This window comes from Rhinolophus sinicus, chromosome 3, assembly GCF_057876585.1.
Source record: "Rhinolophus sinicus isolate RSI-liver-muscle chromosome 3, RSI-T2T, whole genome shotgun sequence".
NCBI classification, from domain to species: Eukaryota; Metazoa; Chordata; class Mammalia; order Chiroptera; family Rhinolophidae; genus Rhinolophus; species Rhinolophus sinicus.
This window is the reverse complement of record NC_142503.1, coordinates 160,294,167-160,307,532: the sequence shown is the minus strand read 5'-3', so window position 1 is coordinate 160,307,532 and position 13,366 is coordinate 160,294,167. Positions and strand designations below refer to the sequence as shown.

Below are 13,366 nucleotides of genomic sequence, written 5' to 3'. Positions count from 1 at the left end.
TGAGTAAGCCAATTTGTTTTTAGTTGGAATAAGATAAAAGACTGTTTTTTCAAATATTCATAAATTCATCAATTTTACTCAGTTTTGTTTTTAAGCTACGAAATGTAAAGCTGAATTTTTGACTGTGCATCTGTGATGTTTGTATAATCTTATGAGAATGTGAACAATGATATTCTTTCCTGGGTTGATGTTAGTATTTGAAGCATGCAGCCTCTGTTTTTACTCTTACACAAACCTTTTGTTTGGTTTAATTGCAGGGTTGTCGTTTTGGAAAGTAGGCCAACAGAAAATCCTACTGCACACAGCAATCTTTACATCTTGGCTGGACATGAAAATAGTTACTAAGCAACAGAAACTGATCTCACATGACAGGAAAATGAATATGCTCCACTGAAAGCAAAATATCTTAAGGAAGTTCAGTACAAACTACACTATTATTTGCTTTAACTGTTATGGGTTATATCTCTTGTATGATCTGTACTTTAAGGTAGAATTCAATATTTTCTGTAGCTGGAAACAGCTATTTTATCTCTTGCCACTGTGTGGTGGTTATGTCAAGTTTGCTTAATAAAAGCTATGAGATAAATAGTCCTATAGTTCCAGGAAACAGTCTTTTTTTAAAAAGGAAAAATAATGTTTGTAACAAGGGTGCCATGATATTTTTAGATAACAACTTACGTGATTCTCTTCAAAGAGATAAATTTAGTGGCATTTTTCTCATTTTTATACCATGTTTCATTCCTTTTTAATGAACATAATTTGATAAAGAAATTACCAGATAAGGCTTTCACTTTTACATTGGCCATTCTGTATGTTTTTGTAAAATAGAATATTTAATCTTTATTTATTAATCTCTTGCTGGAGTGGTGGTATCTAACTTTTAGCAAAGGAGGGTTGCCGAGCAGCTTAAATTTTTATATAATGTATAAAAATTTTGTTTACCTTTTAGGAGTAGTACTTTGAGGGTTTAAAGGCAGTTTGTTTGGAGGTTCAATACATACATGCAATTTTGTTTAACACAAGTATTTTATAATACAATATTATTCAGAATTGCCTTACAGGGAGCTTTGTGTTTTCAACTACAAATAATTGTAGGGTATCATACAGAAGATATTGATGATGGTTGAAATATTGTTAGAAGAGGTGTGTATGTCTAGATGTGACTACCATGCGTATGTGTTCTTGACAAGCAGTATATGTACCTGTGATTTATTATTTTTTTTTACATTAGGGATAATGCATAAGAAATTAATCTTCATATATATTATCATCCCTGATGTGGGGGGGGGAGTATTTAACTGCCCATGTTATGTATTTTATTTACACTATACCAGAGCGGAAGCTATAAAGCAACTATTCGTGTAATCTTGGGTTTTTCACATATGTAGGTATTCATTTTGAATAGGTTTAAGAAAAATACATTTTAATGAAATTGAATTCCTGATGGGGTAGCATAAATAAGTATTATGAAAACCAGTGTTTTAAAAATAAGAAAGAATAAGGCCATTTTGAGTTTGCTTCTCTTTTGCTATTGTTAGTATTCACAATTAAAGTGTCACATCGGTACCTGTTGTCTTAATGCCTCTATTGAGAGCAGTTAACATTGAGATGATGAACAAGGTGGTTAGCAATAGCAAACTAGATTTATTTTGAGCAGTTACTTGGGAAGAAAACAGTATAACTATCTCATTTGGTCTTTAACAATTCTGTAAAATAGGTATTATCATATTTCTATTTTTCAGATGAGGAAATAAAGGGTTAGCAAGATTAAGAGACCCAATTCACACAGCAAGTTAGTGGTTGAGCCAGACCATGAGTCTTGTGACTCTGTTATTTTCACTATGCAATATGCAAACAATAAAATGTAATGCAAATAAAGTATTGTCCTTTAAAAACATACATAGCATTTCAGTACGTGTGTGGCTCTTTATTTGGGTCATGTTCAGTGGGGCCTCTGGCTGGAGGGTGCTGGATATAATAGATAGCAGTGGACCATACTCAAAAACAGGAAATATTTACTTACTGGATACAAAACCCAGTGTCCTCTTCCTCTCGTGAATCCTGGCAATCAGATAGTCCCATCCTAATACTGTTGGAAGTCTTCTCTATGCAGTCTGGCCAGTGCAAGTGCAAAGACCTAAATAGACCCTGGCATCACAGGTGTCCTAGCCAAACTGCCCAGCTAGATAATTCTACAGTGAAAGTCATAGTTGACAAGCCTGCCACCACCTACATCCTGAGGTCGCAGTTAGTCTTTTAGTCCTATGCTATTACACATGATTAAGCAACTGAGAGTTATAAAATATCTGAGGAAAGCCTCTAATATGAAAGAGAAAATACAGTTGGGAATGAAAAGCACTTAGAGGAAACAGATTTTGTAATATCAAGAAAATGTTGAGAAGAAAATACCTTCAGAAAAATGTTGCAACTATGAATCAAGAGTAGGATACTGAAAACGGGAACTTTCAAAAAACAAAGAGCTCTTAGAAAATATGATAGCATATGTAAATAATTCAACAGAAGGTTTAGAATATAAAGTTGAAGAAATTTCTCAGAAAATCAAATGAAAAGAAATGGAAATATTGGAGGAAAAAAAGTTAAGAAAATTATAACAGCCCAGGAGGCCCAATATCCAATCGCCCAGAGATCCAAAAAGAACAGAAGAAATCAGTAGAGTATTTGAAGAAATTTTTCCAGTACTGAAGAACTTCAGATTCTCGATCAAAAGAACACAGTGGATGAAAAAAAAACAAAAACACAGCTACACCAAACACATCATTATGAAATGTCAGGGAGACTAAGGTCAAAGAGAAGGTCTGCTATGTTTCTGTGTTTCCAGAGAAAAGGGGCAAGTCAGATACCAAAGAAGAATCAGAATAGCTTCAAATTTCAACAGAAGCAGTGCCTTCAAAATGAAAGGAATTTCCAACCTAAAATTGTGGATCCAAGTAAACTATTAATCAAACCTAAGAGTAAAATGAAAACGTTTTCAGTTATACAAGCTCTTGAAACCTTTACCTCCTGTAGAGCCTTTCTCTAGAACCTACTAGAGGATGTACTTCATAAAAATAAGCCAAGCAAAATGAAGACGATACAGAAAATGGGATTCAATACAGGAGATAGATGAAGGAAACCCCTGGTGATGGCAATGGGGCATCGAAGGAGAACACTACAGCAGGCATAGAAAATACATTGAAGCATATCAGAAGCTTCTGGAGATACTTTCAGAAAGATTAATAAACAACTGATGCATCTCAGTATCTTAAGAGTTAGACAACCAGCAGAGTGGGAGATTCCTCCTAAAACAGCCTGAGAAAAGAACATGGGTAAGTTCATTTTAGAGACCCCAGAAAATTGGAGTCAGGGACTTATGAAACTGAGGAGGAGAAGGGGGAAAGGATGCATTATTGAGGTCAGTGCTGTGAGGACAATGGCAACTGGATGCCACCACGGTCTTCTGAGAAGCTGTGTGAGAGCTCCCACAATTGTCTCTCAAAAGGCGAGTGGTTGGAGCATTTATGTACAGACTTTCAGTCCTCACTCGTTGAATTGCTGCCAGGGGCATTATCTCCTGGAAGTACGAAGTTGCAGCTTGCACTTGGGCCAAGTAGGCTCCTTAAGTATCAGAGAAGGCCCTGAGGCAGAAAGCTAAAAGAGTATGAGATAAATCTGAGCTTATATTGCACTATTCACTGTCTGGCTGAAACCAGAAGTAGGTGGAGGGGATGTTCTTCAGTCAGTGATTATATTGTTTCTAAGCAAAAACATATCTAAGATTAAAATTTAAAACTTGACAGCTATTAACTGCAGGGAAGGAAAATGCTGTATTAGTAAACTGTGACCAGTGGTTGAATGGCATAATGTTAACAGTAAATATCCACCTAGTAAAAGTTGCAGAATAATTATATTGGGAGAGGACATGATGTTTGGGAGATAAGGTAGAAAAATTACCTATTCACAGTGGGAAATCAGTGAATAGTACCTAAAAATTAAAAATCAAAAGTAGCTTATTTAGTGACAAAATAATATGATAAAAGAAGGAAAAGTGTTTATGGAGGAGAGAAATTGAGGGTCATGGTTTTTTTGGTGACAAACCTTGTAGACTGTTTGGTTATTTATGTACATGTCCACATTTGACTTCTTTAAAAGAAAAATTTAAGTGAAAGCATGTTTGTTACATGACAGCATGCACAAACATATAAGTCCAGCTTATACTGTACTTTACACATAGTAGGCAATAAATATTGATTATGGCTACCATGCATACTGTGGAAGGAGACAAAGTATTCGGTGAGATGGAGGGTGGATTTGTTAAGAAATCCAGAAGTTCTCGTGGAAAAGCATTTTCATCAAATCATGATTTGCAATTTGATTTTTTTGTATTACTTTCAGGTGTACAAAACAACATAATGATTAGACATTCACACCCCTCACTAAGTGATAACCTCCCCAAGTCTCCTACCCCTCTAACATCGTACATAACTATTACAATACCATTGACTATATTCCCTGTGCTGTACTTTATATCCAGGGGGTGAGGGGAGAGGATATATATATATATATACATATATATTTTTTATATGTATACATATATAGTTGACATTCAGTATTATTCTACATCAGCTTCAGGTGTACCGTGCACTGGTCAGGCATCTACACAGTCCATGAAGTGATCACCCTGATAAGTCTAGTACCCATCTGACATCCTACATAATCCTTACATTATTGATTCTATTCCCCATACTGTATTTCATATCCCCTATTTTGTAACTGCCAATTTGTACTTTTTAATCTCTCCTTTTCCCCCATCATCCAATCCCTCTCCCACCAGCAACCGTCAGTTTTTTCTCTGTATCTATGAGTCTTTTTCTGTTTTGTTTGCTCATTTATTCTGTTCTTTAGATTCCACATGTAAATGAGATCATATGATATATGTCTTTCTCCGTCTGACTTATTTAACTCAGCATAATGTTCTCTAGGTCCATCCATGTTGTTGCAAATGGTAAGGTTTCATTCTTTTTTATGGCCGAGTAATACTCCGTTGTACAAATGTACCATAGTTTCTTTATCCAATTGCCTATTGATGGGCGTTTCAGTTTCCATATCTTGGCTATTGTGAATAGTGCTGCAAAAACCATGTGTGTTTTTTGTTTGTTTGTTTGTTTGTTTGTTTGGCTAAGCCTCCTATCCGGCCTTCTCTCACACTACTTCACTGGTCAGCCTGGAACCCTGGCACGCAGAGGCCGTGATCACTCCACCTCCATTGCTTGACTCATAATGGCTCTCTCAGCCTGAAATTCTAATTTTTCACCAAAAATTTAAATCCTTTATTTCACTCAAATCACAGTTAAAGCCGTAACTTTTACATGACAGCTCTAACTCCTTAACAGACTATTTTCTGTTTTTCAGCATTTCTACAGCACCTATAGATTATACATTTCAATGTGACACTCAATTTTCACTTACCAGCCAAACCACGTAGAATTTCCCACTTAAAACAACCCTGAGGTGTCCAAGCCTCCTGGGTATTAGGAGAGTGAAGTCAGATGTGCATTAGAGTTTCTTGCTCGTGGTAAGAAAAACATATTGGCTCCTTTATTTTTCACCAAGTAGTTCATGAAAGGCATGAAGAGTGCATTTTTGTTTTATAGCTGTTCCTTTCAATATGTTACACGTTAGTAGGCTTATCGTGGGGCTTTTTTTTTTTTTTTTAATGTAGTCTTTTTTTTTCTTTTCTTTTTACAGGACTTTATTGGGGAACAGTGTGTACTTCCAGGACCTCTTTTTTTTTTTTCCCAAGTCAAGTTGTTGTCCTTTCAATCTTAGTTGTGGAGGGTGCCGTTCAGCTTCAAGTTGTTGTCCTTTCAGTCTTAGTTGTGGAGGGCAAAGCTCAGCTCCAGGTCCAGTTGCCATTGCTAGTTGCAGGGGGCACAGCCCACCATCCCTTGCGGGAGTCGAACCGGCAACCTTGTGGTTGAGAGGACACGCTCCAACCAACTGAGCCATCTGGGAGCTCAGTGGCAGCTCAGCTCAAGGTGCCGTGTTCAATCTTAGTTGCAGGGGGCAGAACCCACCATCCCTTGCGGGACTCGAGGAATTGAACTGGCAACCTTGTGGTTGAGAGCCCACTGGCCCATGTGGGAATCGAACCGGCAGCCTTCTGAGTTAGGAGCACGGAGCTCTAACCGCCTGAGCCACCGGGCCGGCTCATGGGCCTTTTTAAATACAGCTTTTTTCAAGTGCTTTGTATGCTTTTTCATTTGGAGAAATAACTGCTATCTCGTGTCAAAGGTCCAAGAAACTCCATACCAATCCTAGTGGAAGAGATCATTTTAGGTTTTACTGAGAATTTTAAACTGTTCCTAATGGATATTAGGAGAAGAGTAAGAAACATTCGTTTAAAATCTAGTATATTGACATCAGAAATGAGTGAAATATTCTCAGTCTCACCACTTGTTATTCATTGTACTGGAGGTCCTAGTCCAACAAACCAAGAAAAACTAAGAAAAGAAATGAAAAGATTAAAGATTTGGAAAAGAATAAAAATGCCATCATTTGCAAATAAACTTAGAAATTATAAGTAAATTTGGAAAAACACCTGGATGCATTCACAACATAAAAAACAATTATACATACGTACACCTATAATAAATGAAATTTTAAAAGGATACCATTTATAATATAGAAAACCATCAAATACCTATGAAGAAATAAAATGAGATGCAAGATCTCTGTACTTAAAACTGAAAAACATCACTGAAAAAAATTAAAGAAGACCTAAATAAATGGCAGATTATGCCATGTTATTCAATTTGAAGATTTGATATTGTAAAGATGTCAGTTGATTTAAAAATTCAGTGTTTTCCCAGCAAATGTTTTATGGAAATTGACAAGTTGATTCTAAAATTACATAAAATGGAGAGAGCCAGGAATAGTCTAGGCAATCTTGAATAAGAAAAACAAATCTGGGAGTCTTAGGCTACCAGAGTTTTGCTAAAGCTGCTATAGCAGTTAAGATAGTGTGACATTGGCACAAAGACAAATACAATTAAGAGACCAGAAACAAACCCACGTTTAATCACCTTATGTGTAATAGATACACTGCAGTGGAGTGTGAAGGAAAAGATAACCTTTTCAATAAATTTTATTGAAAATAATAATGGAAAAATCTAATGAATCTTGACTACTTCACACAATAAACAAAAATAAACACCAAGTAGCTTATAAATCTAAAATATACTGTCAAAAAAAATGTATACAAGTAGACACCTTGGTCAACGTTGCTCAAGCAGTAGTTCGCCTTAATCAGAAGTGTCTGAACGCGGATGGTAACCACTTTGAGCACCTCTTGTAATTGCAGAAGTCAAATGTGACTTGTATTCATCTTTTGTTATTGGTATATATTGAGTATTTCCTTTCTTAAAATGTATATGCATTTTTTGGCACTCTTTGTATAAAACTATATAGCAAACTATAAAGCTTTTAAAAGAAAACAATATCTTCATGAACTTAGGGTAAGCAAAGATTTCCTAAATAGAACATTAAGCCTTTGACTTTAAAAGAAAAAATTGGTTAGGTGGACTTAATTACAATGAATATGCTCTGTTCATCTAAGGACCTCTTTACAAGGATGAGAAGAAAAGCCACAGAATGGAAAAGAGGCTTGCTTGCATTATATATATATCCACAAAAGACCTACCCAGGAGATATAAAGAACTTCATAAGGAAAAGGCAAGCAACCCAATAGAAAAATGACCAAAAGATTTTGAACAGGCACTCCAGAAAAGGTAACGTCCAAGTAGTCAAATGTGATTTCAATTTCCTTCGTTATCAGAGAAATGCAAATTCAACAATGCAGTATTTTTACACCAAGATGATTAAAATGAAAAAGACAAATATTGGTGGGATTGTGAAGAAATGGGTGCTTGCACATTGCTAGTGCGAATGTAAAATAGTGCAGCACTTTGGCAGACAGTTTAGCAGTTTCTTACAAATGTTCAACATAGATTTACCATGTGACTCAGCAATCCTACTCCTAAATACCTGCCCTAGAGAAAGCATGTCCACACAAAGACTTGTATGCAAATACCCATAGCATCACTATTCATGACAGCCAGAAAGTGGAAGTAACCCAAATATCCACCAACTGGTAAATGGATTAACAAACTGTCATATGCATGCAATGTAATACTATTCAGCAAGAATCCTTTCCAGTTAGGTTGGACCAACCGGAGACACTAGGAGGAGGATGGATAGTAGAGGGAGAACAACAAACTTCCTGTTTCTTGTCATTCCTTAACTGGAAGTTCTCCCTAGCTCCAGCTTCCAGCTCTTCCAGAACCGGTCTTATTACACATCGTCAGCAGCGGCCAGGCAGCAGCTCCTCCTTGGAGGTCAGAGCAGCAATATTGCGGGTCCTCTCTGAGCCCCGAGGTTCTGTACACTTAATATTTATTGTGCATAGTGTGATTCACATTATAGTAAAAGCTAAATCTTGTCTTCTCAACTTGAAATGTGTGTGTGTGTGTTAGATTAATACATACACACGCTATCAAATATCAAACTGTTTCTACTTGATATTAAGATAGTAATGGTAACCAGACTACAGAACACTTGAAGAAAGATTGTTTTTTAATTTTTGGCCTTTACATATGTAACTCTTCAAAAATACAAAGAATTTAAAGTAATATAATACCACACTTTGTACTTGCTTGTATTAAAAATTGCCACACTATATTCTAATTATTTATATTTTTGTCTTCCTTCTGGAATTAATGCCTGAGGAAAGGACTGTGTGTTAATTCAACGTGGTATCAGGAAACTGTCTCTCAATAAATATTTATTTTTCATTACTATCATTATCATTGAGTACAAACAGGGACAAAGAATCTTTTTCCTGTGAATTTATACCTGACTGGTTTTTTACAAGTTTTAAGAGATCAATGTCCCAATAGGTATTGTATAAAGAACCTATTCTTATGATTTCTAAACATTCTTCTTTTGGCTGAATTAGGGAAATGAATAGCGGGGAGTGAAACATGCACTAACGGCCTCTCCTAGTGCCAGAACTGGCATAGGTATCTACTATGTACCAGACAGTATATTTTTAGACTATTTCTGTTGCACTCAGTGAAAATGAAGCTACGGCACTCATGGTAGATCAAAGATATAAGTAAAGTAGATTATAAAACTACAGAATAGAATATAGAAAGGAAATTACATTTCAGTTAGCAGTGGGAGTCTATGTATATATCCTCTCCATATCGGGAGAGAATTTCAAGATACTTAAGCAATCCACAAAATCTTACCTGCCACTTATTATGTAATGTTTTTAATGAGTCCCATCTTAGAGCAGCCATACACATTATACTATGTGTAATTTACTACTATTAAAAAAAGAAAGGGGCAGCCGGTTAGCTCAGTTGGTTAGAGCGCGATGTTCTTAACACCACGGTTGCCCATTCGATCCCCACATGGGCCACTGTGAGCTGCACCCTCCACAACTACATTGAAACAACTACTTGACTTGGAGCTGATGGGTCCTGGAAAAACACACTTAAGATAAATAAAAGTTAAAAAAAAAAACTTGACAGTGCCAAGTGCTTGCATGGATGTGGAGCAACTGGAACTCTCATATATTGCTGATGAGAATGAAAAATAGTAGCCATTTTGAAAAACCCTATGGCAGTACCTTAGAAAGTTAAACATACATTTACCATACAACCAAGCCATTTCAATTCGAGGTATTTAGCCAAGAGAAATGAACACCCATGCCCACAGGAAAACTTATTCACAACCAGGGGTCAGAGGTGGGGAGAAAGGCAACCTGAGGCATACTTGTGCTGAGAGAACTGTTTTGTAGCTTGACTTTATCAATGTGAATATCCAGTTCTGATATTGTACAATAGATTTGCAAGATGTTATCACTGGGGGACACTGGTTAAAGAGATCTCTGTGTGACTTCTTACAACTGCATGTGAACCTACAACTTCCTCAAAATAAAAAGGTTAGTTAAAAAAACACTTAAAAAAAAATCAACAAAAAAAGATCCCAGACCAATACAGGAAGTAATTGTCCTGGTTTAACAGCCAAAAAAGGGTAGAACGCAGGTCTGATCCGCTCTGCAGCACAGGCTGTTTGTCTCCTTCCTTAGCGCTCGTCCCAGGAGCAGTGGCATGATGTGGGAAGAGAGCTGCCCCGGCGGTGGGAAGCATTGGCTTCCTGAATAGAACCCCAGGAGAGTTGCTTAGGACTCTGAACGACTGAAAAGAAAATGATCTTCCTTGATTGGTAGGCCAAAAGTGGGTCTATAAATTTACATATGTTTTCAGTTAAGTGTGGAATACATTTTAGTACTAAATGAAATTTCTATCTGAACAGAAAAATTAGTATACTGAGATTATTACTATCATGACGACAATAACAGTGAAAGCTAACACGGATATAGCACTCATTTAATCCTCACAACAACGTTAAGAAGTAACTAATCTCTATGTTGCAGACAATGCAAATGAAGCATCAGGAGGTTGAGTAACTTGCTCAAGTTATCACAGATGGTTCATAGCAGAGCTGGATTTGATCCCAGGTCGTCTGGCTCTCGAGTTCATGCTCTTACTGGTGAAAATCAAGTCAGATGATACTGTAGAAAAATACATATGTTGCTGTTTGAGGTGAAGGATTTCTTATTGTTTTGGGGGGGAATATTGTTTAAATGAGTATTTTTTACAAGGATCTTCACATGGGTTCGCTTTAGATACCTCACAGTAATATCGCACTATTAATATTTGACGATGAGCCATTCCTGTGAAAGCTATTTACAATAATAGGATTTCTGCATGTGGTTACAACTATGATCTTCGTTCAATCCTTGGCATGCATGCAGCTTAAAGATGATCTTATGAAACTACTTAGATCTTTTAGACCAATAGACGCCTAAAAATTCAATGGTTGACATGACAAATGTATCTTGGGTGCCAGAGGTTTGTTTGTACAAAGAGTTATTTAGATAACAATGAATAAGCATCACAAAGTTTCTTTAAGGGAAGGGGAAGTTGAGAGGACTTTTATTAACCCCACGCACGAAATGGATGTATTTCTAAAACAATCTATGAAAAGAAATCTCACTGAAGTGAAGAATATTTTTTGAAAGGAAGTAATTTATACTCCCAGTCCTCTCTTCCATTCCTTCCTCACCTTGTCATACACATGACTATTTCTATTTTACTATTGGGTTTTCTTAAGGCAGGTTTATATTTCTTAACCACAGAATTAGAGCTGTCTGATTAGAAGCCACAATATGATACAGCAGGTGGAAAGAATACAACTAAGAATTGAGACCCAGGTTTTACGCCTGCTTATTGCCTAGAACAAAGGTGCTTGTTGACTCTGGGCAAGTCATTGAAATTTTCTGGATGTTTCCCCACATGCCAGATGTGCCCTCTCTCTTTCACAGACCTTTGTGAAGTTTTTGCAAAGCAAAAAGTACAATGTAAACACCAGCCCTCCAAGTTCTCCTATCTAGTTTCCTCCTGGAGGAAAGCCCCTGGGTGAGGAGGCAGACCTGTCTGCACAGATGGAGCGCTGATCTCGGGAAAGTCATTGCTTAGTCTCCAGGGCTCGGCATGGTGTCTGACGCACATCAGCATTCAAGAAAAGTCTGCTCTCCAATCAGCGCTCTCTCTGTCACAGCTTTAAGCTGAAGTTCAGTAAGTTATTCGTGTTCTTTCCTATTTGTTTCATAAATTTACCTTTGCCCCAGAATGTCATGATTCAAAAATCATAAAATCATAGAAATGTACTTAGATTGCCTTATGAGTAAGTGTGGTTAGCAACTGTCCAAAGTGGCAAAGAGACATACACCTTGAGGTTCTGAGACTTATTTCTGGAAGAAAGATTGTCATGTACATTGACTCACCCTCTGGTAGCACAGGACCAGTGACATAAACCCTCTAGGGGGTTAGTGACAATATCACTGAACTCACATGACATTTGAATTTGTTGGTGAAAGTATGGGGGGGGGGGCGGGGGTTGTTTTAAAATCTGAAAATGCAAAAAAAATTTTTTTGAGGTTGCTAAAGGAAGACTGAGAAAGCAAAGTTTTACAAGAAGAGATGCTTTAAAAGGATGGCTTGCCATATGTAAAATGCAGTAAGTATTTAAAGGGAAAAATACACACAAAATAACTAAGGTTATGTTAATTAGGGGTGAAAACACTTTATGTTGATTGAGCCCACAGGTAAGTCAAAGATGATAGGGGCTCTTATTTTATTTAAATTGATTTTCCAATATTGACTTTTATTCAGCAGGCTTTACTATCTCCAGATAAGGGGGAAAGTTTTTACATGCCTGGTTTTGTAACGGGTAGCAGTGAATGGTCAGGACGGACGTGGCTGACACCTGGCTTCTCTTTTGGTTGTTGGGTATCAGGACTGGACCAGCAGTTCTGCCTGTTGTCAGCTCCCTTGGGCATCTGAGGACACAGATGTTCTTTGTTGTCATAATTCCATCACCACCGCCAGATCGTGGGCTTGGAAGTAGGTGGAGTTGGGTTAGACACCTGCCTTCAGCCCTGGATAGCTGGATGGCCTCGTCTACACTGACCAACCTCTCATAGCCTCAGCCACTTCTTTTATAAAATGGGGCACTTAATAATTCCAACTACTTAATAAATCCAACCATTGGATTGTTACAAAGATTAGAGATAAGATGATTATTGAGCCTGAAACATAAGTGCCCCTAAATGGTAGTTATTAATTATTTTCTGTATGTGCCCCGGAAACTATTTCCTTTCCAAATCCAATTAAAGCAGGGAAAGTAAATTCAAGTATTTCCTCAAGTGGCTTTATAGTGTCATTTTAAATCACAGTGACTCAACTCCCTTTTCCTTAGAGGAAATATAATTGGGGGGGAAAAAAGCTTCAATATTGCCCCTGGGTCCAACACTGAGATGAGGTATCACTGTTCTGCCCAACCTCATGGCGGTTTGTTCTCCAGAGTGTGGGGGCTGCACACAGACAAAGATACTGCGCTACTGTGAGAAGGAAGCATAACGACAAGACTCACCTTCCTGGCAGCTTAAACAAAAGGAGGAGGGTACTACATGGTGCATTGTAAGTACTTCGGGCCAACTCCCAATATCCTATACATTAACATAAAAATCCTGACCACCTGACCACCACCCCTCTGCGTTAGGTAGCATTAGCAAATCAGTTAGGAGCAAAGGTTCTGGAGTCAGACTGCCCGCATTCCAATCCCCACCTCACAACTCACCGGCTTTGTGTCCTTAGGTAAGTTACTTATCCATTGGAAAACTCACTCTGCTCATCTAAACTTCAGGATTATATCGATGCCCCCGTCCTAGGGTTGT

At 37.4% G+C, this 13,366-nt stretch overlaps 1 protein-coding gene across 3 annotated transcripts in view; it reads left to right on the top strand.

The window, feature by feature from the left end:
* Positions 1 to 1,899, top strand: part of MAP4K5 (mitogen-activated protein kinase kinase kinase kinase 5) — a 90,159-nt gene extending 88,260 nt beyond the window's left edge. For all 3 annotated transcript variants that reach the window (XM_074327484.2, XM_019725664.3, XM_074327485.2), the window contains exon 32: positions 258 to 1,899. In XM_074327484.2, coding sequence (XP_074183585.1) covers positions 258 to 345 — 88 coding nt within the window. In that variant the 3' untranslated portion in view covers positions 346 to 1,899. The remainder of the gene's footprint in view (positions 1 to 257) is intronic.
* The last annotated feature ends 11,467 nt before the right edge of the window (positions 1,900 to 13,366 follow it).